This window comes from Talaromyces amestolkiae (assembly GCF_001896365.1).
Source record: "Talaromyces amestolkiae strain CIB chromosome Unknown scaffold5.1, whole genome shotgun sequence".
In the NCBI taxonomy this organism is placed as follows: Eukaryota; Fungi; Ascomycota; class Eurotiomycetes; order Eurotiales; family Trichocomaceae; genus Talaromyces; species Talaromyces amestolkiae.
The window spans coordinates 1,042,277-1,067,064 of NW_024468041.1; the positions used below are offsets into that span (position 1 = coordinate 1,042,277).

General features: G+C 46.5%; 7 protein-coding genes across 7 annotated transcripts; 5 read left to right on the top strand and 2 right to left on the bottom strand.

The window, feature by feature from the left end:
* Window positions 1–1,870: 1,870 nt before the first annotated feature.
* BHQ10_003457 (uncharacterized protein) lies at window positions 1,871–3,283 on the top strand (the record flags this gene model as incomplete). The annotated part of the gene is made up of 3 exons (XM_040875715.1): window positions 1,871–2,122; window positions 2,175–2,696; window positions 2,753–3,283. 3 exons carry the CDS (start codon window positions 1,871–1,873, stop codon window positions 3,281–3,283), a joined length of 1,305 nt encoding a protein of 434 aa, XP_040731961.1.
* A 1,414-nt stretch (window positions 3,284–4,697) lies between these two features.
* BHQ10_003458 (uncharacterized protein) lies at window positions 4,698–6,398 on the top strand (the record flags this gene model as incomplete). Its single annotated transcript, XM_040875716.1, has 1 exon — window positions 4,698–6,398. One exon carries the CDS (start codon window positions 4,698–4,700, stop codon window positions 6,396–6,398), a length of 1,701 nt encoding a protein of 566 aa, XP_040731962.1.
* Window positions 6,399–8,776: 2,378 nt separating this feature from the next.
* Window positions 8,777–15,595, bottom strand: BHQ10_003459 (uncharacterized protein; the record flags this gene model as incomplete). Its single annotated transcript, XM_040875717.1, has 5 exons — window positions 8,777–10,864; window positions 10,918–11,469; window positions 11,526–15,152; window positions 15,217–15,490; window positions 15,555–15,595. The coding sequence occupies 5 exons, from the start codon at window positions 15,593–15,595 to the stop codon at window positions 8,777–8,779; spliced, it is 6,582 nt and encodes a 2,193-aa protein (XP_040731963.1).
* Window positions 15,596–17,270: 1,675 nt separating this feature from the next.
* Window positions 17,271–18,813, top strand: BHQ10_003460 (uncharacterized protein; the record flags this gene model as incomplete). The annotated part of the gene is made up of 3 exons (XM_040875719.1): window positions 17,271–17,442; window positions 17,489–17,797; window positions 17,852–18,813. The coding sequence occupies 3 exons, from the start codon at window positions 17,271–17,273 to the stop codon at window positions 18,811–18,813; spliced, it is 1,443 nt and encodes a 480-aa protein (XP_040731964.1).
* A 528-nt stretch (window positions 18,814–19,341) lies between these two features.
* BHQ10_003461 (uncharacterized protein) lies at window positions 19,342–20,358 on the bottom strand (the record flags this gene model as incomplete). The annotated part of the gene is made up of 1 exon (XM_040875720.1): window positions 19,342–20,358. The coding sequence occupies one exon, from the start codon at window positions 20,356–20,358 to the stop codon at window positions 19,342–19,344; it is 1,017 nt and encodes a 338-aa protein (XP_040731965.1).
* Window positions 20,359–20,782: 424 nt separating this feature from the next.
* Window positions 20,783–22,420, top strand: BHQ10_003462 (uncharacterized protein; the record flags this gene model as incomplete). The annotated part of the gene is made up of 1 exon (XM_040875721.1): window positions 20,783–22,420. One exon carries the CDS (start codon window positions 20,783–20,785, stop codon window positions 22,418–22,420), a length of 1,638 nt encoding a protein of 545 aa, XP_040731966.1.
* Window positions 22,421–23,197: 777 nt separating this feature from the next.
* BHQ10_003463 (uncharacterized protein) lies at window positions 23,198–24,616 on the top strand (the record flags this gene model as incomplete). The annotated part of the gene is made up of 4 exons (XM_040875722.1): window positions 23,198–23,380; window positions 23,490–23,616; window positions 23,672–23,795; window positions 23,854–24,616. The coding sequence occupies 4 exons, from the start codon at window positions 23,198–23,200 to the stop codon at window positions 24,614–24,616; spliced, it is 1,197 nt and encodes a 398-aa protein (XP_040731967.1).
* Window positions 24,617–24,788: the final 172 nt, after the last annotated feature.

The window sequence follows — 24,788 nt, forward strand, 5'->3', positions numbered from 1 at the left end:
TCTCGTCTGAACGGCTAGTAACAGCCCATGAGCCCCACAGCCAGGACCCTCTCTCCCGCTCGTTGGGAATTAATCAAACCTCCTCAGCTCCTTAAACAGAAGAGCGTCGTAGTTTCCGGCTGTATACTCTTAGGGGAAAAGAAAAAGGTATACTACATCATGCTGGTACAGCTGCCACGGAGGTTTTATTGCTCATCGGCAAATGGCTTGACCTCATAGAATCCCGCAATGTGCTTGTCTCGACATCTGCCAGCAAGCACTTTTAATCCACCGTCGTTGCCATCTCTGATCGGACCTTAGGGCTCTTAAGCAATCTCAAAATTTTCAAGAGGATATCCAGGAAATTGTAAATTGCTTGAACGCGTGAATGGTCATGTACGTGTCTCTCGATTCATCATTAACGGCAAACTGCTAACCCAGATTCCACGGCAAACAAAATTGCATCGGCCAAAAATGTCCAGTGCTCAAAACAGTGGTAGTAATCTGGATGTCTTCAAAGGGTAGAAGCGGCTTCATGACCAGCGGACGTTCAGAGATTCAAATCAGATATTCGGGACCTCGAAATTCTTTATCAAGAACATCATCTCGGGACACCTTTGGCCACATTCATCCAGCAGCTGCCAGTTCTAGACCCGGTCTGTTATCATAATCATAATCATAAAAAATTTTCCTCCAGCCGTCACGAGAGCATTGATAAACACCAACCCAAATGCGCATTCTGTGACCGACTTTTTCCTGTGGAATCTGGACTCCTATGGCACAGATGAATACGAGATTCTTTTATTTGACTTCGCCGTATCTCCATGGCATCGTTAGCTCATACGAGAATGGTGATGGATATGGATCCTGGGGAGAGTTACATATCAATACGAGGCTTTAAAGTCTCTCATTAGGGGTCTCACACCAAACCTAAAAAACTTCTATGTCTACCATCAACCTCGTGCTATTGAAGATGAGGACGAACTCTACAGGAACGCGATGATTCTAAGGGACCACTCGAGAAGCGTCATAAGGAGTCACTCTGGTGGTTCTCTAGACAGTTTCGGCATGTCTTATTTCAGGATGGATCGAGGAATTCGAATACAGTTTTCCGCTTGCGACGTCGCACGAGAAGAAAATTGCCAGTAGGTCTAGGTTTCATACTGCGATTGAGACATGATTATGCTTAACACGTATGCTGTTACACTGCAATTCTTGTTTTGTTCGCTTGATGTAATTTCAAGTCCGCAGTTTGCTTCGGCCTTGCAATAATGATCAATGACCTAATCATTTAAAAAAGAATCTTTATTCCGATACCCAGGGAGTCTCTATTGAAATACAGATATAGACTCCATGATATTTGGGGCAATGTCTTGCGGATGTCCATGGGTATTCCTATGATAATGTATGACCCTTATGCCGGACTTGTGCAACCCTAGAGCTGATTTTTACCGMAAGCCATACCCACCGATTTTAAACCAATGCAGATCGGAAAACTGAACGGTCACTACGAGAAAAAGAAAAAGACATATCTCAAGAACGGGGTTAGCATTCCTATCTCCGATGTCATCAAATGTCGCTCCTGATCGATCGGTCTAGTCTTTGCGTCTTATTTCAAGACTGTACTGAGATATAAATTCCCACTTTGGACGTAGTGAGTATAGTCTCTGTGAATCCCGATTGGCATTTCGGGGATTCAACCGGGTACTAAAACTCCTTTGCTGCCGCGCAGCTGAGAATATGGGTTGGCGTAAGACGTACGAATGATATGTACAACAGACTGGAACCTACATCTAGTATCATAGTGTTCAAAAGGCCATTGCCTGGTAAATCACAATTGACTTCTGTAGTACTATCTAGTGGCAATACAATAGCTATACGATTGAACGACATGTCAGAATCAGCATTTTCTTTAGAGAAATTGAGCCATGAAATCACAGATAATGCCAAGATCGTGAGCCACTACCTGGATTCTCAAAATCTACCTCAGCCCTCATTTCGCAGCGATGGCCCAAGTACCGTCCTGCCAAAGGGTTCTCCTCAAGCCATCCACGAAGCTCGTGAGAACCTCATCACTGCCTCTTTAGAGATTCTGCAGCTGGCCATTGGACCGAGCGAGTTTCTTCCGCATTTGGCTACTGGTGTATGCTTCCCCTTTGTGTTAAAAGAAAAGTTTGGACTGATATAGAGGATAGTTTCAATACATATCCAGTCTTCGCTGGCTATGTCAATATAATATCTTTCGTCTTGTCCCCCTCGACGCGTCAATTAGCTATGCCGATCTCGCCACAGCTGCCAAATTGCCCGAGCAAAGACTCAAAAGCATCATGCGCATGGCCATGACCAACTTTGTATTTTGTGAACAAGCCGACGGTAAAAGCGTCGCTCATTCCGCGACGTCGGCCTTGCTAGCGCGCAACGAAGACATTCACGCTTATGCGGCTTACATGACTTCCTATTCAGCACCACTCGCTCTACAAATGGCGCCCGCGCATAAGAAATGGGGCGCTGGGACTACACGCACGTACGAGACGGCATTCAATCTGTCACACAATACGGATTTGACGTTTTTCGAGTATCTTTCCAGAAACCAAGATATGATGAAGGATTTTGCGCAGTATATGCGGAATGTGAGGAGTAGTGAGAGTATTGATATCAAGCATTTACTAAGTGGGTATAAATGGGAGAGTTTACCTATCGGGTCATTGGTTGTTGATGTAAGTCGCTCAATATATTTTAGAAAAGGGAAAGCTGATATTAAGGTGATGACCAGATGGGAGGATCAACTGGCACTTCTGCAATTGCGCTGGCCAACGCGTATCCCTACCTTACATTTACCGTACAAGATCTTCCCGAGAACGCAGAAAATGGGCGCCAAGCGGCAGAATCCCTGCCAGCAGACATTGCCTCGCGCATCAATTTCCAAGCACACGACATCACAATCCCTCAGCCACTACAAGGCGCGAACATCTACCTCCTCCGCATGATCCTACACGACTGGCCCGACCATGAAGCCGTGCAGATCCTAAAACACATTGTGCGAGCAATGGACAGTGCCAAATCGCGGCTTCTCATAATGGACACTGCGCTGCCCAAGTCCGGGTCTGTGCCCGTCTCTGTAGAGCGAATTGTGCGTGCCCGAGACCTTACGATGATGCAGGCTTTCAATAGCAAAGAGCGGGACTTGGAGGAGTGGAAGGAGTTGTTTGCTGCTGCTGCGGTGGGGGATGTCAGATTGCAGCTGGTCAATGTCGTACAGCCGTTCGGTAGTGCCATGTCGGTACTCGAGCTGGCGTTGGCTTAACAAAGAATTTTGGCTTGCATCAGTGCCCGGACCCCAGTTCAAGATCTAGTTAATTTACTTAGATGATAGCTACTAGAAACCATTTACGTACTTGAAAGGAGATAGTTGTTGGACTTCGCTCTTTCAATTGGTGTTGATTGAGTGTCATTCAAAGGATTCCGAACTCTGGAGGTTGAGCCACCTCGACTCTAGTATGCGCTCGCTTACGGATGTATATAATTTGGTAGTAACTACGTAGCAATATGAATACACTCAGACATAAGAATGTCGAAATAGGTCTGCTATTTCCAGGTCGGGTACATACTGTGTATAGCAACGCTGTGGATACGTACTTTGTTGAAAGAAGATGCCCCCACTGGACGGGAGCATCTTTTTTAGCTCAGCGGAGATTGCAACCGGTGGGGCTCCAACTAGCCCTACTACACTAACTACGTTCGGAAATCAATCAACTCACAGAAAGAAAGAGGTCCAAGGCTGGCAGGTATGGAAGTTGACTAAAGCGAGAGGCAGCTAGCTGCACATGGTATGCTGCGCCATCTTTTCTCTGACTGATGTGAAGAAGGTCCACGCAGCCCGACAGTACTGTCATCAGTTCTACACACTTAGGCCCTCGGTAGAAGCAGGTAGCACAGGACTTCTGCAGTGAAATCAGGATGCGAGAAACTCGATAGGATGGTCTCTGACGCACACTAAATTAGTTCCCGGATCTTCTTCATCTTTCATCTAAATAGGAACAACGAGTGTTTACTCTTATTGGACATGATCGATGGGAAAATTGGTTTTCCCGGGATTAACTCCGTTCGGAAATAGAGAGAAAAAGGGAAATGCAAAAAACAAAAAATGGAAAACAAAAAAGGACATAGATGAAAAATATGGATATAGCATATAGGATATAGGAATTAGGGAAATCAACAAATTCCCAATGAACTGATAGACCTAGCACTTTCTGTGATGCTCTTTGTTGATCCTCACGATCAGAGTGGAGGATTAGCTCTCTTTAGTGCTGAGAGGCTTCTCCAGCGCCCCATAAAAAGATCGCCAGCCGGGATCCGAATGTTGCTGCACAGTTTAGGCCAATTGAATATAGTAATCTGATCGGAGTTAGCATCAATTCAATGTTTTTAGTATTTCCAGAGAGCTCCTTTACAGATCGCTTAGCCAGATTGACATAGTAGTCATACTCTGACAAACGAATACCACGGTAAGAGCAGATTGCCCAAAGTGGAGATAAGCAGCCACTATCTCCGGCTTTCAAGCCATGCTGATACTTATTATGCTCTGCTATAGCGCGTTTGTCTCCTCGTTTTGTCTACTGTCACTACTACCACTACTCAATTGCCCTGCACCATCCTCCAAAGCATTACGATAGCTCCTAGACGCGACTTACAGGGAGCTCAATCTCATCGACAGCACCATGTCTACCACGGTGCCTGACCAGGCACCGCCAGAAAATAGCCACGACGAAAAGCAGTCGCCAGAGTTCCACAACGAGAGCATGACGTCCGATGAAGTCAAGCAAGTCGACGAGACCGCAACGCCAGACGCCGGCGATGTGAATGCTGGTCCACAGTACCCTACTGGATTGAAGCTATTCTTCATTTTTATTGGGTTGGAGCTGGCCGTGCTCTGCGTCGCCCTCGACAACACCATTATTGCAACAGCAATCCCCCGTATTACCGATGACTTCCACGCTCTTTCCGACATTGGCTGGTATGGATCCGCGTATCTGATGACACTTTCCGCCTTCCAACTCTTCTTTGGCCGCCTTTACGTGGTCTTCAATATTAAATGGATTTTCATGCTTAGCCTTTTCCTCTTTGAGCTCGGCTCGCTCATCTGTGGTGTTGCTCCAAACTCCATTGCTCTTATCGTCGGTCGTGCCATTGCCGGTTTGGGCTCAGCGGGTCTGTTTTCAGGTTCATTGATCATCCTCGCTTTCAGTACTCCGGTCCATAAGCGGCCCCTATTCACGAGTTTGATTACCTCTGTCTACGGTATTGCAAGCGTTGTAGGTCCGCTGCTTGGCGGCGTCTTTACAGATCACGTTACCTGGCGCTGGTGCTTCTATATCAATCTACCAATCGGTGGCGTGACCGCTGTTGCTATCTTCTTCTTCTACAAGGCACCACCTCCCATGCCGCAGCCGAAGAGGACATGGCTAGAGAGCATTGCCCGTTTCGATCCTATCGGTACCCTGCTTTTCACGCCCAGTATTATTTGTCTGCTCATCGCTCTGCAATGGGGTGGTACAACCTATCCATGGAGTAACGGCCGAATCATCGCTCTATTCGTTGTATTTGGTGTTCTGCTCCTTGCCTTTATTGGCGTACAGCTTTGGGCTGGCGATAATGCGACTATCCCGCTTCGTATCGCTAGACAGCGAAGCATTGCTTGTGGAGCACTTTACGCCTTGTGTGTCGGTGCTTCGTTCTTTGTCATGGTCTACTACATCCCTCTATGGTTCCAAGCTATCCATGGCACTTCGGCCACACACTCGGGCATTGACACATTGCCGATGATGATCGCTGTGGTTATTGCAAGTCTCACGGCAGGTTTTATCGTCTCCACCTGGGGTTACTATAACCCCTTCATGTATGGCCTGGTGGTGGTTGGCTCTATCGGCGCCGGTTTGTTGACTACCTGGACAGTAGACACCGGGACAGGCAAGTGGATCGGATATCAGATTCTGTTCGGTGCCGGAATCGGTATGGGTATGCAACAATCTATCATAGTAGCACAGGCCGTCCTACCCATGGCCGACGTGCCGATCGGTACCTGCATAATGCAATTCTTCCAAATGTTTGGTGGCTCGCTCTTTGTCAGTGTGGCGCAGAACCAGTTCACCAACCATCTCGTTTCGGGATTAACAGGCATTGCTGGCATTGACCCTCAGCAGATCGTCAATGCAGGCGCCACTGAGATCACGACCCTGATTCATGATCCAAATATTATCCATCAAGTCCAAGTTGCGTATAACAGTGCGTTGACAAGGGCTTTCCTGATTGCGCTGATTATGACCTGTTTGGCAACCTTGGGTGCAGTTGGCGTCAAGTGGCAGAGCGTAAAAGGGCCAGCTCCCAAGCCTGAGACTGAGACTGAAACGGAGGCAGCTTAGCCAACTTTTGTTTTTCTGGGTCACATGTATGATAGATTGCGTACATCCGGACTATTTTGCGCTTGAAAATCTCATGGTTTGTGATGAGAAAATCTTCGGGGGATGACTACGAGTCATGGGGTTGCATGCAGTCACGTACTGTATGAATGTTTGTAATGTATTAGGCTTGATAATGATCGAAAATGTGTAATAGGATACTTTTTTAATGAATATCATTCGATAGATCTGCTTGTCATAATCTATCGTGCTACCAAGATTACCGATCGATCCGGATAACGACGTACTGTACTACTTTCCCACAAGATGTTGACGTCGTATGCGCAACAAATCGTTTAGAACCAATGAAAAGACCCAAACCATATGACGCGTACTGGTTCCGTCACTTTGGTTATCGGTATGCAGTACCTCCACCGGATGTCCTGCCTCGGCGACACATATCTGTATAGTTACTCCGAAGCAAATAAGACACTCAACGGACTGTGATCGCTTTTACGAGCAGCGTTCATTTCCAATATTCCGGTCCGGAACGACCTAGAAAGAATTATTGCCAGAAATATAGCTGCAAGCAAGAAACACGACGATCCAGCATCTTTGGCATTGGCCATTTCCCTTTTCTTCACCTTGCCCCCAATGGATCTTAGTTCGAAACACAAGAGAAGATAGTCGTACATCGAAACCATGCCAGATCAGTCTTCGTCTTTGCCTTCCAAAAGACAACCAAAACTACGATCGAGCTGTGACGGCTGTGGAATGGCAAAGTTGAGATGTGATCGGGCCCAGCCAGAATGTGGTCGTTGCGTCTCTTATGGTTTGCCATGTGTCTATGGCGTATCGCGCAGAATGGGGAAGGCCCCGGGGAGAGGAAGGCGTACGAGTGTGACACAGGGAACGACGTCTGTCAGAGAGGCTGGCGCTACGGGAACAGAAAAGCGGGAGAGTAACAACAACAACAACAACAACAGCAGCAGCAGCAGCAACAAAGACAACGTTGATAACGATGCGGTTATGATGGATCTCGGCTTATTTTCAAATTTCGCAGATATACCTACATCGCATGAAATCGCGGGTGGCAGCGCTGATGCGTTGATCAATAATTACTTGCATGGACCATCTTTATTGAATTTGAGTTCGCTCGATTTCGATACGAAGATTATTGCAGATGATTATAGCAATGATTTTATCCCCTTTGACTTTCAGACGGGCCTTACTTACACACAAGAGTCTCCCGAGATAGCAGACTACTCATCAACGAGCGCTTCTACGACACAACCCATTACGATCCAACCCAAAACAGATAGGAAACCACAATCCGACACAGATTTTAACGTTCCTACAACAGCGGTAGGACATCCCTGCTATGCAGATGCCTACGATATACTCCGCACCTTATCCCAACTCAGAATCAGCAACGATCCCTCATTCAGTTCATTACACTCCACAAAAGCAGTGGAGAATGCGAACTGGGTACCCTTTGATCATCTACTCAGCATCAATCGTGAAACAAGTGAGCGTCTCAGTACCCTCTTGGATTGCGCATGCGCGCGATCTTCGCATCTCACTTTGCTGCATGCGTCAATAATATGCCGTGTGCTCACTTTGTATCAGCAAGCGGTTGCATGCACGCAAGATGGCAGTGGTGGAGGTGCTGGTTTATGGAATCCTGCAACGGCGACGGTGACGATAGACCCATCGTCTCATTACTTATCGCCAACTTGGTCTTCACCCGAAGGAGTTTCTGCTTCTCTGGGCACGGGACCTCCAACCACGTGGTCTAGCACAAAAAGTACAATAGCACAACAGAACAACCTCACCATAACACCCGCAAAAATGGCAGTCGGCGTATTTAATGTTGACGACCAGCGCGTCCAATCAGCCGTCAACATTCAATTAGTGCTAGGCGAAATGCGGAGGACTGAACATCTCATTGACCAGTTCACTTCGCGTGAGTTTAATGGTACTCAACATCTTGAGGATGATGGGGCTATATTCGGTAGTGGTGCGGTTGATAATCTCTGTAGGAGTTTGGAGTCGTGGTTGAGGGGTGAGCATTCGAGGATAGTTAATGTAATGAGGTCGCAGCTGAGGAAATTGAATACATGAACGGGCTTATCTATATCAAACGCTTCGGCTAATTGTTCTCCATACATGCTTGGCTTTGATTGTATAACCCCCCTATGTTATGTAACCTTTATCTATGCATTATGACAAGTTGTATGGGAGTTGTCTAGGAAGTTTCTTAATAATTGCATGTCGATGATAGCTCATTAGATTGGTTATGGATTCAATTATCTAGTATTCAAAAACATATAACAAACTGATAATCGATGAACATCAAATTCTAGTGCATCCCGTTAGATATCCAGCAGCGTAAAGACTGCTTAATTCAAGAACTTGATCTCCTTCCAAATATGAATATACTTCCTCACTACCTCCTCGCTCACCGGTCCCAGCGCAGCCAATGTCTTGGAATGCTCAAGAGTCTGCTTAACATCTAGCACCAGCCCTCCACACGACATTCTCAGATAATTATCCTCCAGAAAGTCCACCAGTGTCGAAGCCGGATTATTCCTCGAAGGTGCCACCCGGACGCGTTTCAACCATTCTCGGAACGGGACGAGATGTGGAATATTCAACGCATTCGCAATAATGCCACTCACTTCACTCCACTCCTGCCCCACGGGATTATCGACGTGATACACAGGATACGGCACATTCTCAGCAAGCACAAGATCAATCAACGAATCTGCAACATCATTCACAGGCGTCCAATACACTTTTCCCGGAACATCTGGCAACGCATTAAGCGTCTGCGACGACTTGATCAAGAACCCGAAATGCTCCATCGGATTCCAATACCCGCTCGTTTTGGAGCCTGCGATTTGACCGAGTCGCACGACCATGGCACGGAATCGGTTTGGGTATTTGTGTAATGTCGCGTCTAGCATTCGCTCACAGCCCCATTTGGCTTCTCCGTAGCCGTTGGGGAGGACGGCGTCGATGTCGACTCTGTCTTCTGGTACGACGATTTTCTGATCAGTTGCATGACCCTGAGTGATGGCGGCTTCTTGAGCTTCGAGATTGTAGCGCCCGACAACACCGATGGAGGACACCATCTGGAAGCTGAATTTGAAACTCTCTGGACGTTTTGATGTAGCGTCGGATGCGAGCTGGATTAGGTTTCGCATGACGCGGAACTGGGGTTCGAAACCTTCTAGTGTACGCTTTGCGCTCATGGGCCATGCGTTGTGGATAAGGTGGGTTACGGAATTTACCAGTCCGTTGTATTCGTCCTTCGTCAAACCGAACATGGGTTCTGAAGTGTCTGTCTGATATATTAAGAGCTTTGGCTTGAGGGCGTCTGGGAAACGAATACCCTTCGCCCGCATGGCTTTCTTTTGACGTGTGAATGAATCTTCTTTGTTACTCCGGTTGAGACAAACGACTTTCTGGATATCTGGGAGCTGGGCTAGGTGGTAAACCAGATGGCCTCCCAGGCTTCCGGTACCGCCTGTGACCAGGACTACCTTTTCGTTGTTACTGGGCACTGAAGCCGATGGCGACGAGCCAGGGGATGAGAATCCAGAAGTATAATTTTCGACATACTCATCAACGGCCTTTCTCCGTGCTGCGTGAGCTGCGTTTTTGATCTCGAGTTGCAACCTTCTGTCCCTTGCCGCAGTGTCATCGGCTAGTGTCTGCGCATGATTCTTTGTTTCTTGCAAGGGCTCCTCAATCGCTGCGGCGGAATCGCCAAGCAGTAGTTTCTTCAGGTCACCCACCGTGGGACATTCTAAAAACAAACTTTCTTGCTGAATATCAAGTTCAAGCTCATCACGGAACCGGCTAACGATAACCAGCGACAGTAGTGAATCAACGCCAGACTCGGCGAAATTGGTATCATCTGTCAGATCGCTGATGGAAACACCACTTTCCTCTGAGATTACATTGAGAGCTTGGCTGAAATCAAATCCCGGCGTGGCGACCGAAGAGTCACTCGTGGGTGTTGCGGTTCCTGCAGATTCAGATGTCGGCGTAGAATTACTCGCTGTACTTGAGACATCCCCTCCTCCTAAGGCACGCTTGAGATCGCCGATTGTACGATACTCGTTAAAGAGAACGTCAAAGTCGACTTCCATATCGAGTTCTTCTTTGAATCGAGCAGTGATGGTAAGTCCTAGTAGAGAGTCAATGCCCACATCTGCAAAGGCAGTGTCGTCTGTTAAGTCGGTAATAGCAAGTCCACTCTCGTCCGCGATGATAGCTAGTGCTTTTGAAAGTTCACCCGATCCAGATGTTGTAGCGACACTAAGAGGATGAAGGGATCTAGTTTGCAATGTAGGCGCGGCGGGAAGGGCTTTCGCATTCGACGTAGGTGCGGCGGAAATGGGTGTAGTTTGTTTCTTTGATTTGCTCCCACTTTCGATAGACAGAATCACCTTGAGAACACGACGAGGAACGCCTTGAATCTGAAAAGAGTCAGTAAACAATTATTAGTTTGTCGAGGTGAATTGTCACTCACTGCAATCTGCCCGAAAAAGCCGACAACGCGATCACCATCAAATAGCACCACATCACCGTGCCACAACCCATCTGCCCCCTTCTCCATATGCGAGTAAGTCGTATACGTCCCATCCGGTTTGATTGCTTCAAACAACTGGAATGAGCCCCAGCCATGGTTCATAAAAACATCTACATCCAAATCCGTCTTATCATTGCAATTCATCGCAAAGCCACAGGACTGTGTGAGTGAATCAATGATTGCGGGATGAGTATGGAAGTCTCCACTACGTGTAATGTCACCAAAACTGAGATGGCTCGTTACTTCGAGTGTGTTGCTGTCGAGGATAACTTCGTCGACGCCCTTGTAGTCGTCGTGGAATCGCGCTAATGGTCTGATTGCGCGGTAGGCCATTGCGCGGTTGTAGCGAGCTGCGGTCCCCGCGGCGACGCCTTCACGGAGGGCTTGCATTTTTTGTTTTGTGTTTGATGCGTTTGCTTGGAGGGTCGCTTGGAGGGATCGATCCTTGAAACGGAGTGTGCAGCGGGAATGCTCTTGCAACTTTTCTTTGTTCTAAAAATCTCCGAGGTTAGTTGTGATGATCACTTGGGTGAAGAAGAACTACTTACGTCGAAAATCATGAACTTGAGAACGGCAGAGTTAGTTGACCAGTCGACATCGGCATGAGCCTGGAGTAATTGCTTCGTCGCACCGGCACGTAAAATCAGGGCTTTGGAAATCGTCATATCAGACAAATCGACCAGCAATTCATTCTTCTTATCTGGACGACTGCTCGCAATGAGATACTCGCCCAGAGTTAACGCAATATCTGCGTAAACAGACGGAGTACAAAGTGGAATACCATCAACCTCATGGCCTTGGACAAGCGGAGCGAGATCCTCACGTGCAATGTTGGCTTCCACGATCATATGTTTTCTCTGTGAATCGCCAGACTCCTCAACCACGCGATGGATGGTGGTACTTTCGAGTTTTGGTCTACAATCAATGACCAATGGAGGATCGCCCTTGCGTAATGACCAATCATTGACGTACTGGATCCAGTACTCCTTAACATCCCAGCTATAAGCTGGTAATTGGAGAACCTTGTGCGAGGCTTTGAAGTCGGCGTGGTATTTGAGCCAGTGAATGTCCACATCAGCATCGTACAGCGTCTTCAAAGACGATGATAGAACGTTCCATATAGGTCGGCCACGCTGATGAGATGTCAAGCATGTCATTTGAGGACCAAGGACGGCCTTCACCATACCTGATATGGCAGGATGAGGACCGATTTCCAGTGTTGCGGTTTCTGTAGCAAGAATGTTCTCGCGATTTGCTGCAAGGAGAGCTTTGAACATGTTCACGGGCTCACGAGAGTGACGCACAAGATACCCTGCGCCAAATTCATGGGTTCCATGAACGATGCTGCCATCCAAGGGGCAGATTACAGGAAGCTTGGTTTCGGCAAAGGTCACTCTGGCGGACAATTTTTTGAAGTCTTCGAGTATTGGCTCCACCTGCGAGGAGTGGAAAGCGTAGGGTACTTTCAAAGATGTCGTTTTGAGCCCAGCATTTGAGAGTATCTCTTTTAGTACGTCGATGGCTTCATTTGGCCCGGCTAAGACAGTTTCAGTAGGGGAATTGATGCAGGCGATCTCGAATTCTTTGCCGTCAAGAATCTTAGAAATTTCATCAACAGAGCTCCTGACCACGAGCATGGCGTGTGTATCCTTAGTGCATTTCTTTTCTAGAAGATCAGCACGGCATCCAACCAGATAGATAGTGTCTATGTCAGACAAGACACCAGCTATATTCAACGCTGCATATTCGCCCAAACTGTGTCCGACTACGGCAACCGGGTAGACATTCCACGATGCCCATAGTTTGCTGAGAGCAATCTGCATACAGACGCTCGCTAGCTGTACAGCAGTCGGGGTGAATAGTCCAACATCCTGATCTTCAGACAGAATAACTGGAAGGAAGGACACGAAACCGAGACCCTTTGCGATGTAGTCCAGGCGATGGAGTTCGGTGCGGAAAATGGAGAAGCTATCATAAAGAGCTTTACCCATTCCGGGATACTGGGCCCCTTGACCGGTAAAGGTAAAGACAACTTTTTGCGCGCTTTTGGGTCTGGTCATTCCTATTTGATCCCTTAGGGCTGTCTCGCCTTGGCTGCATATTTCTTCGACGGTTGTGCCAGTGAGCATGACACGGTGCTGGTGATGCATCCGCCTTGCTGTGGTAGTATATGACAGCTGGCCGAGGGAGACATCTGGATCCTGTTTTAAATAGGCCAACAGCGACTTTATGTTGCCTTGCAGAGAAACGGCGTTCTTAGCAGAAACAGCAATGAGATGTTTTGTGCGAGTATCGGCAGGTGCATTAGCTGAAACATCAGGCGTAAGTGGTGCATCTTCCAACAACAGAGCCGTATTTCCACCAGCAGCACTGAAATTATTTATAAATACTCGTCGAGGTTTCAATGGATCGGAGCTTCTCTTCCAAGCTGTCGGTTTGAAGGCAATCTTCACATTTCTTTCCCCTAGATCTGTTGGGAACTTATGATTGATTTTGGTTTTGATACCACAATGCGGGACGATAATATTCTTTTGCATCATCATCAACACCTTGATGACACTCGACACACCCGAGGCCGCTTCTCCATGTCCTATATTCGCCTTCACCGATCCCAAGTAAACAGCCTCTTCGTCAGTCCGACCTCTTTTGACTTCGTTCAGAGGTGGCGCGAAAGTATTCAAGACACTGGACATCTCAGTAGCGTCTCCTGCCTGAGTCCCGGTTCCATGCATTTCAATATAACCCACGGAATAAGGGTCGACAGCAGCCTGGTTGAGAATCTTCTTGAAGATCATCCGCTGCGCACCTATGTGCGGTCTGGTGATGGACTCTGACTCAGCCGAGTGATTTGTATACACACCACGAATAAGACCCAGGATAGGATCATTATCATTGATCGCGTCATCCAGGCGTTTAATAATAATAGTTCCAATCCCCTCACCACGGCAGTATCCATCCGCACCATCATCAAACGTTTTACAGTTTCCGGTATGTGAGAGGAAATGCCCTCTGTCCAAGCCGGTGGTACAATCTGGGTTTGTAAGAACATTCGTTCCACCCGCGATGGCTGTGTCGATATCTCCCTGCCACAGAGCATTACAGGCATTATGAATAGCAGCAAGACTAGACGAACAGGCTGTATCAACTGCATAGCTTGGACCACTGAACTTAAAAACATAATTGATTCGGCCAGGGACGAATGCACGGTTTCCACCTGGAATAAAGTATGTGTCAATATCTTGAGCACTATTAGTTTCTAGCCAGTCGTTGCTTGTGATTCCGTAGAATACACCGACACGATCACGTCGAGTTGAAGGGGTTGCATCTGGAACCAATCCTGCTTGCTCTATCGCCTCATATGCAGTCATCAGGGCGAGTCGTTGCGCGGGATCGATTTGTGGTGCCTCGCGGGGTGAAATGTTGAAGAAGCGAGCGTCGAACTCTCCCGGATCTTCGAGCCAGCAACCGAACGGAGTTGCACTTGTGTTCTTCTTGGTTCCGGTCGGATCAACATGTGTCTTTACATCCCATCGTAAGGCCGGAACTTCCTTGTGGACATCCAAGCCCTGGTAGAGAAGATCCCAGAATGCATCGTTGTTTTTAGCATTAGGAAACCTCCCTGACATGCTGATGATTGCGAGATTTGGTCTTTGCGGATTTGGAGACGCATTCTGTGAGTTCACATTGATAGGTTGAGTCTGAGTCGGTTTCGGACGTATCAACGTTCGTAACGGTGTTTGATTAAGTGTGGTATATATCATTTGATGAGCGGTTGTGCCGATGGGAACAGCATGAAAGGAGGTAGGATTGACATTCTTGATCCATGTCTGCACTTCATCCAAAACTGCAGCCCACCTTATTGGTTCCAAAATAACCTGTCTGACCGCAGACTCTAGAACAGTAGCAAAATCACCTTTTTCGATGCTGCTTCCCGTACCGGAAAAGAGAGACACGATTTGTTTTGGGTTTTCAGTAGCTAGTCCGTCAACGATATGGCTGATATCCATTTCCGAATACAAATGGGATGCATGATAAGGTGCATAAATTGAGATAATCGCGTGTTTGAAGTTGCTGAAGGCTTCGGATTGAGTAAGACTCTTGAGAGATTCAGGAGTCCCGCTGATAGTAATGCCGTTCGGTGCATATGCACTGACGTATGGCTTCAGTGGCAGGATCTATACATTATGCAATTAGCTATTTTTCTCAATAGCTCCCAGTAATATGTTTCAGGATACTCACAATATCTGCGCCAAACTTCTCAACAGCTTCTACTGACGCCGTTCCAGGAACAATTATTGACCAGCTCTGGCTGTCATCACTCCATGGTGCAATTCTCTTCGCGGCATCTGTCACGATCATTCCTGTTCGGAATGCCGCAATAACAGCCTCAACACCAAGTGGAACGAGGTCCACCGTGCTGTGACTGCAACTGACTGCGGCTGCTGAGAATGCTCCAGTGCAGAGTCCAAGAACTCGAGGTTTGGCTGAATTGTAAAACTCTTTATCCGCATGGCTGTGTTATTGTGTTAGCATTATCTAGCATATAGCTACTATCATATTCTTTCTATTGCACATACCTGATGAATGTTCCCAGCTGATACATGCATGTCACAGCCATGTCCAGAGGTATACATCGCCGCCCAATCTGGTTCCAAAAAACTAAATCATCAACACATGTAAACCGAGCAAGGTCATCTCTGATTTGCTCCGGAAGCTTGTAGATTTCATTTCTGATCGCATTGTAACACTTTGTCACAAAGTTTAAAAGCACTGGGTTGTCTCGTTTCGCTAGTAAGTCTCTCAAATGTGGTTGAACATCAAATGTTTGGTCTCCAAAAATGAACAAAGGCAATTGGTTTGTCATATTGCAGCATATAATTGCAATTGAGACCGAGGCACAAGATATATAATTGACGGTTCTGGTTTTCGAGATATCTTGGCTTTGATATAAATCCTAATCTTACACGTCGAACTTGATACGGTTATGAGTGACTTGTGCTGAGGAACTTTAAATACATGTCGGGTCTTATGTCAATGACAAACAAATCATTCTATAGGACGCGTCAGCTGCATACTGCATACAGAATGCAACAAGACTAACATAACTAGATCATCTCAGAATAATTCCGTCAGCCGAGCAGAACGGAGAATCTATATTCGTTCAGCTTAATCCAAGGATAGAGACATGTGTTCGGTAAGTTGTACCGGAAAACGAAAACAGCATCGGATATTCCATACTGTAATACCAATGGATGTTGCTTATCTTTTTTTAATGCTCATCGAAGAGAACATGGAATTTCACCAATAGTACACTCCGGGCAATGGATTGACTCCTCGGGACCGACTGATTTCCTGGCCTACACAAATGGGACATTACTTAGTCAACGTGGCTTATGTCGATACCTGGATTTTATGTTCAAATATGGCTTTATATAATGAATTATAGGTTTGAGCCAATGAGATTCATGTCTCAATCATTGCGTAGTTCTACCTAGCACAGGAGAAAAGAGAATACACTCCCCGAAAACTATATTAAAGACTAAAGTTCTCAAAATGACATGCATTTCTTGTTAGTAGACCAGTCTAACAATACAACAGAAAGGTTTATAGCTTGATTGGCCATGGATCTCAGCCACTTCGACCAGCAACTGCGGAGTATCCATGGATAGCTACTCCATGTGACTTAGATTCATTCACAATCGATACTATCTTTTATAATATCAAGGTCAAAGAGCTTTACAAATTTTCTAACATTGATGGAAATTGCTAAAGGAATCTTGTAACTATTTCTAAAATTAGATTGATGGTTATCGACTGCGATTAGTACGTGGTTGTCGTAAATGGGATTCAATCAATCGCGCAGGCTGTATATATCGCCAAATACATGTTCCGGTAAGAATTTTTGTATTTCACGTTGTACAATGAGGGATCTGTGTGACTAGAAAACTGGTATCAGGCTTCGGTCATCCTGATAATTGTTTTAAGTAAATTTGTACATTATCAGATGGCGGGTTTCTCAATGTCGAGCGGGTTTAGTAACGGGAATCTCCGGGCCCCGAATGATCCCCGATGCAATCGAGACGACTTAGGAAAACGGAGCATGAAGCTTGCTTGTCCCGCATGGCAGTCAAACAGACTCTCGGCAAGCTCCGTTGTGACTATGACGCTATAGAATGAGCTGAGTGACTGAGGTAAGGCAGAGGTCGGTTGTAATCTTATCTAAGACGGAATTTTGTATATATGCTATATTGACAAGCAAAAGGGCTGAATATCTCGGATGAACACCACTCAAAATGGCAATCAACAATCTTTCAACCGCAACAACTACCATACAGCTCACTACTGATGGTACCAAAGGACATACCCACGCCGAGGGCCTGACCAAGCAAAGCGCAAAGAAAGTATCAGAACTACTCACAATCAACCATAAACTATACCATACACGCTTCAATGCAGGATTCCACAGTGCGTTACGTGTAAATCATATAAATTCATTACTGACTCTTTCCAGATCACATCGTGCATCATCTTCTCGGCCTTTGGGCACTGGGGGCCAGTCCAGAGGAGATTGAGAATTTGTATCAATACAACACCCGCTATCAAATTCCTATCGAGAAGCCCAAACGTGCACTTTCCGAGACACCCGACTTGATGGACCCAGGTGTTTTCAATAAGTGCCTTGGCAGCGATGATTACTATGCAGATTTCATGAAGTTTTTTGAAGAGGAAATCGATAGGATAGGTGTGCCGGCAGTCCTTCACGAGTACTTATTGAAGGGTGATGAGCGAGCAAATGATATCTTCTATCGGATGTATACAGGTAATTCATTTATGAAAATATTTTCTCGAGGTAAGTTATATTAACCATGACCAGATCTGGTTCACCCGATCATCCATCTCGGATGCGCACTTGAATTTAATCAGCCCAGTCTCGTCGCAGAAGCCCTTGCAGCGGCCTGTGTCCACGAAAATTGGCCTAAAAAAGTCCTTGAACCGGCGGAGACCTATCTCAAGTCCAAGAATAAAACCCCTTCAAAGACTCTGTTAGAAATCATTGACGATCTCCGTAACGATCCGGAAATTTCCACCGCGGTAAGATCCACTGATCCTTTCAACAAGATCAAAGAGGGACTACTCGCGCGTGTAAACGGTGAACAACTCGCGCCTTATGTCAGTCAATTCCAAGTACAACCCACAAAGGAAGACCTACAAGCTAAATTGCGCGATATGATGCATACATCCGCATACATGTTGGGGGCAGCGCAACGCCCTGGAAAACGAGAAATGCTAGACTTCGTCACTTTACACTGCGCCACTCTATCCGTCTTTTATCCGGCTATTCTGGCGCTGGACTGGATGACCAATGAGGAAAAGGCCCGTTTGCTTGAAGCCAAGGCAAGATGGGATCTCGTAATGTACGCGGGCGCGAGATGTCCAGCATTTTATCCGAAACGAATTGTTGACTACGTTCCGAATCAACCCGAACAAGGTTGGCCCGAACTGTTTCACCGTGCCAACATATATCACGATGAGGGACATGTGGTGAAATTGTTACGTGCTCTGTATAGCTCGGATCAGCTAGGCGATACGGCTGATGATTTTCCAATCTCAAGGGCAGAATTTTTGAAAATCGCCCATATAGCTGTAGATTCCACTGAAGATGTATTCAAGCCTGGTGGACATAACATGCCGGATGATATTCGAGTCAAGATCATGCAGGATGTAGGCCAGGGAGGAGACATGGTCGTGAACAACATGAAGCGGTGGGTGTTTTATGGAGGCATTGAAACAGCCTGGAATTTCGTTCCTGATTTGAGAGTATCCAATGGTGCTTAGGTTTTCCTACACAAAATTCGGAAATGAATATTGTTTTATGTGTTCATGGATGTCGTTGGCTTAGCCACTTCAAAATTATACTTTTCTTTAATAATATTCATGGATGGAAGGACCACAGGAAATAGTACACCTATTCTAGAAGCTATTTTATGAGTATACGCTATATAAACAAATTGAGATTATTGCGTTAAGGCCCACTATCGACCTAGAGGTAGAAAATTTCTGACTCTTATGGGACGGGTTAACACGTGATTTTTTCTAGCCCTACTTCCAAGTACAGTAATAAAGTAACTCAATGTTAAGATCCGCCATTACTTGGAAGCGGACGCTTGTTCTACGTGCAATGATTGCTTTGCCTCGATAAACGTTCACATACAAATATAGCAGGCAGTACTTCTCCAAGCCCACTGCTATCGGGTGGATATTTTAGGCTCTGGTGGTTGCACAGCAGAATCAGAATATCCGAAGAAAAAGATCATCCACCCATTTTCCTGAGACTAGGATCTAAATCCTAGGGCAGAGATTGCACTACTTCTTTCGGGCCAACGCAGCATAAAAAGGCCAATACACCCTCACTGTACCGTTTGGACATTCCTCATCAAAAATTTCTTCCCACTCTTGATACGCCTCCCTCGCTTCTTCCTGCGTCATCTGGCTAGTGGCGGCCCGCATTGAGTTAAAGAAGATCGGGAACCATTCCTTGCCTGCATCAAATGCCCACCCCTCGGCCTGTATATCTTCATCCGTCTTATACCGAATGATCTCATCATTCTCGCTAACCCTAGAAACACCGCCGACCGTTTTCCCCGGGTCAACTAGTCGCTGATACAGATCTTTATAAGGGACCTTCCCTCTTCCAGCATTGATGTAGATGCGCTTAGTTTCTTCAAAGTGTTTGGTGGGTAACGGCAGCGAGTCCAGACAGCCCTCACCAGTCATCCGGCGTTTGACAACATCAAGAAATTTAGCACGATTTGCTTCGTTGCCCACTTCTAGAGCTTTGAGGACCAGATTATCGAATGTTTTAGAGAAGATATCATTGAAGCGTTGCGAGCGATCGGGGAAGCTAGGAATCCAATAACTGTACACAGCCAAAGTCCCTCCTGGGCGAAGGATCTTCGCAGCACATTCAGCTAGTCCATCGGGATCCATGAAATGTGCGGCGGTTGCGACAATGACAAGATCCGCTGCTGCCTCGCCTACATGCTTATAAGCTTCTTCTCCGGTTGACTGGGAGAATTCCAGCTCGGGAGTTAGGCCGTGGTCTTCTGCATAAGTCGAGAGGAACGCACGAGCTTGTTGCTCATTCCATGGACTAGGATCAGAATTATGAATGATCTTGAAATCCGCCATGAAGTCAGTGGCCGCGATGCCGGACCCAGCGCCAATGTCAACGAGACGCTCCCATCCTGCGGAGGGGTGACGACGATGGTAGTCGTAGACTAGCTTAGTGAATGATTGAGGATATGGGGGTCGACCTTGTTGGTATTTTTTCCAGTCGGTATTGTCATAGTTCGTTCTAGCTTTGGGGTCGGGCTTGGTCATTTTTCTTATGTGGTGTTGGATTGGTATAAGTGTTTTACGATCACCACCAAGCTAGAACAAATTTAATCAACAATGCGATCTTCGTTGAATGTGCAAAACGATGTTTTTCTGGCATGAAAAACCTACATTATCCGCAATAAGCTGACCTATGTATTCAGCGTTTCTAGTGTTACCTCAGTATGCAAGGCATTAATCCGGGACCCGAAATCTCATAAAGCGACTCGGGTTTCAAAACTGCACCGATTTGACGGGTGTCAATGAGTACTGTCGTCATAACTACATGTAAATAAATTTCATTACATCTCTGACCTTAAGCCGATCGTAACTCCGGGCCGTCTACCCTTACAGAAATGGAATATTATCTATAATCCAGCAGGAATCCGAATAACGCAGTATCTGATTTTCCACTCGAAACGGCTAGAGAATGGAAAAACTACTCACTTTATGTCAAGACCATCAAGGTGTTTGTTTGATTCTGTTATTCACTGTCACAGTCATTCTCGGGTGGTTTCGCAGAGACAGACGGCTTGACTCCATCCCAGGTCCTAAAGGCTTACCTTTGATCGGAATCGGATTCCAACTCCCCTCTAAACCGGCAGCAGTCTTTCGCAAATGGGCACTTGACTATGGCGATGTATTCAAGATTCGGGTTGGATGGTACAACTGGGTAGTCATCAACACCCCCGAAGCTGTGCGTGAGATCCTTGAAAAGCAAGCAATTCACACCTCCTCCAAAGCCCCCTCGCCTATGAGTCATGACATTGTAACAGGTGGGAATCGAATGCCTACTATGCCGTACGGAAACCAATGGCGAGCTCTCCGAACAGCGGTTCGCCAGATGACCACCGTACCCGCAACATCAACTTTTATTCCCAGTCAAGTGTTTGAGGCAAAACAGTTGTTCTCCGATTTGGGCACAGACAATAAGAATGAACGAAATTTCTATCAACATATGCGAAGATATGCGCTGAGTATTATTATGACGAATACGTTCGGGACTAGAGTCAAGAGTCTAGACGATCCAGCAGCGCAAAAAGCCATTCAAACTCAAGCAATTCTACGAAGGACATCACGACCGGGAGCGTTCATCGTGGATGAGGTACCTTTTTTGGCTATGTTACCTAAGTGGCTATGGCCTGGTCGGAAGGATGCGGAAAGCGCCGCAAATCAAGTAAGGAACATAAAAATGGAGCTGTGGAAACAGCTGGGAGAGCAAGTCACTTCTGGAAAAGCGCCGCACTGTTATGCTCGGGAGATCTATGAGAAAAAAGAGTCCTGGTATGCGCAGGGACTGACAGAAGAGAAACTAGTCTGGCTCACGACGGGCCTAGTAGAGGCAGGCTTTGAGACGACGGCCGCCACGTTGAACAGTCTCGTGCTCCATCTTGCAGCTAATAAGTCTGTTCAGCACAAAGCCCACGAGGAACTAATGAAGGTAGTCGGATCTGACCGTCTTCCTACATTCGAAGATATTGAGAACCTCTCATATATTCGCGCTTGCGTAAAAGAAATGATGCGGATAAATCCACTAATCGCTCCGGGTGTTCGTCACTTCGCGGAACAGGATCTTTTTTACAAGGGCCACATCATACCAAGAGGAACAGTATTGATCACCAACACATCTTTCCTACATTATGATCCTTCACGTTATGAAAGGCCATTTGAATTCATGCCGGAACGATATTTGAATCATAGTCTATATAGCTCCGAATACGCTGCTATGAGTGACCCTGCCAAACGCGACCATTTTACGTTCAGCACTGGGAGGAGAACATGTCCGGGTGCGAGACTGGCGGAAAATTCTCTGTATATTGCACTTGCTGGGATCTTGTGGGCGTACGAAATTTGCCCCCCGATCGTGAATGGAGCTGAGAAGGTTCTTGATACAAGCGATGATGCGTACACAGAGGGAGGAGTTACTCTTCCCAAGCCGTTTGCTGCACGTTTTATTCCAAGGAATGATGACCGGCTCAGAATTGTGAAAGAGCAGTGGGAAAGGGCACAGAGCGAGGGGTATGAGCTGAGAGGGATACCGGTTGATGTGAATGGGATGATGTTATAACGATAGAAGTCCGGAGATTGCAAAAGCAGCAGATCTTTCTCAACGATTGTGTTTACATGATGATATTAGAGTCTTGTTCGTCACGTTTAAGCAAGTAAAAGAGGGAATTTGTACCATGCACTAACGTAATATATTTCTCGAATTAGGATATGCTAATCAGAGACGTCGATTAAGTGGGAATTGATTTACTTGAAGGGGTTTAGATATACGATACTTCTATTTTCAATCAACAACATATGCAAAAACATAAGCTCATTGCGTACTGCGAGACTCGGTCACAATCTAATCGCATTGCCTCTCGCATACACAAATCCAGCTTTGACTGACCAGTACTGCAGTATAGCAAATAGAGATGTAAAGTCCAATGCTGTTCATATGAAGAGAGTCCTCAGGGACCTTGTCTCCCGCACAGCGCTTCGAGCGCAGTCCCAAAACACTCCACAATAGTTACTCCGTAGGTGGAAGCAGCGGGTTTTAATAGTCTCTGTTGAGTCCCGGAGATCGGTTCCATTGAATTTACTCCCGACTCCCGATTTGCTCGGGTTGAAGTACTCTTTAAACGAATGTCGATGTCCCGGGGTTAAGCGGGAAAGGGTGGACACCGAGGTACTATCCAGATACATATCGTGAAATGACGATGTACGACATCAGGATTGATGTGTTTCGCCCAAAAAAGTGAATATACATCATTCAAGCCAATTTGAACTCATCAAATCGAATTTCATAAAATTCTTCCTCGATTCTTTGTTCGTCGCAAACAACACTAAAGCGAACACCATGGCCATCCCCCAAGATACCCGCATTGACGAGCTCCGCAACCTCGCTGCCAAAATCCAAGATGCTGTTGAGAATTATGCTCAAGGCAAAGTCAAAAACTCTAGCGGTATTATCAAATTATGTCAAGATTTGCAGCATCGCAGCGAGTCTCCAGAAGTCTTTGCCGAGCGTCTCAGATATCAGGTTCGTCTCCCACATTATTTGCTGGCGCGATTGTCGTAGCCCGACTACGCGTGATTGCAAATTTTCTGCGTGTAAATATAAGTATTACATTAGCTAAGTCGTATTCCAGCCGTTGGATATCTGCGCCCTTATGATGGCTGTAGAAGGTGGTATTTTGCAGGCGCTCTCGAGCCGTGGAGAAGAGACCACTGCAGACCAGTTGGCTGAATTGACAAATCGTCCAAAGCTTCATATCGGTAAGATACATCCACATAATGAGTGTTTCTCGAACTGTGTGCTTATGCTTTCAAGTTCGTGTGCTGCGTCTCCTCACCGCAATCGGAGTGTGCGACGAAGTTGGGTTCCAGCTATACCGTGCAAACGATAAGACGCCTGTGGTTGCTAGCAAAGGTCAAATTGGAGGTTTCAGGGTCTGGTACGTGAAAAGAATCCTTGATGTTTGTCTAACCAACTAAACAAATTTATCACAACAGCTCCATCCCTGCCTGCGCAATCACAACAAACATCGCGGAGTATTTTTCCAAATACCCCAACGAAACCACGGCTGACGGTGCCCCAAATTCCGCATACTCATACACCTATGGCAAGGACATGTATGATTTCTTGCGGGAAAACAAGGACCGCAAAGCAGATTTCGATGCTTACATGGAGGCCCGCAAAAAGGACAAGCAACGACGCTGGCACCACGTTTATCCTGTCATGTCAGAGCTAGGATCAACCGACGACGTATCTGCAACTACCATTGTTGATGTTGGCGGAAGCCGTGGCCACGATCTTGAAAGTTTTCTTGAGAGTAACCCTGAGTTCAACGGTAATCTCATTCTGCAAGATCTGCCTGAGACCGTAGGACCAATCATGGGCGAGAAACGAGTCTTCAAGGCTATAGCACATGACTTTTTCCGTCCAGAGCCGATCAAGGGAGCAAGACTCTACTTGTTACTCGCGGTGCTGCATAATTGGGAAGACGCAGAGTGTCGAATCATCCTCAGAAATCTGGCGGAGGCCATGAAACCGGGCTATTCGCGCCTGCTAGTTTCGGGAATGCTTGTTCCAGAGGTTGATGCAGGCCGCCTTACCGCAGAACTTGACATGCAAATGTGGTTGCTGCAGCATAGCAGGCAGCGAACAAAGCGCGAAATAGAGGAGCTAATGAGCGCTGCTGGGCTGGAGATTGTGAAGATCTGGGAGAATGGTGATCGGGAGTCACTTATCGAGGTGCAGGCCTTAGAGAAATGAAGTGATTAGCCTTTAGAGAACACTACGGTATTATCAAATGTCGGTGGTGATCATGTTTCCTTCCCGTTCGTTCCCATCACCAAAGTACAGACATACTTAGACATCTATAGAACCACATAACCTTGGGATCCCAGCCCCGTAACAATAACAGATACTCAGTCGATCTAGGTAC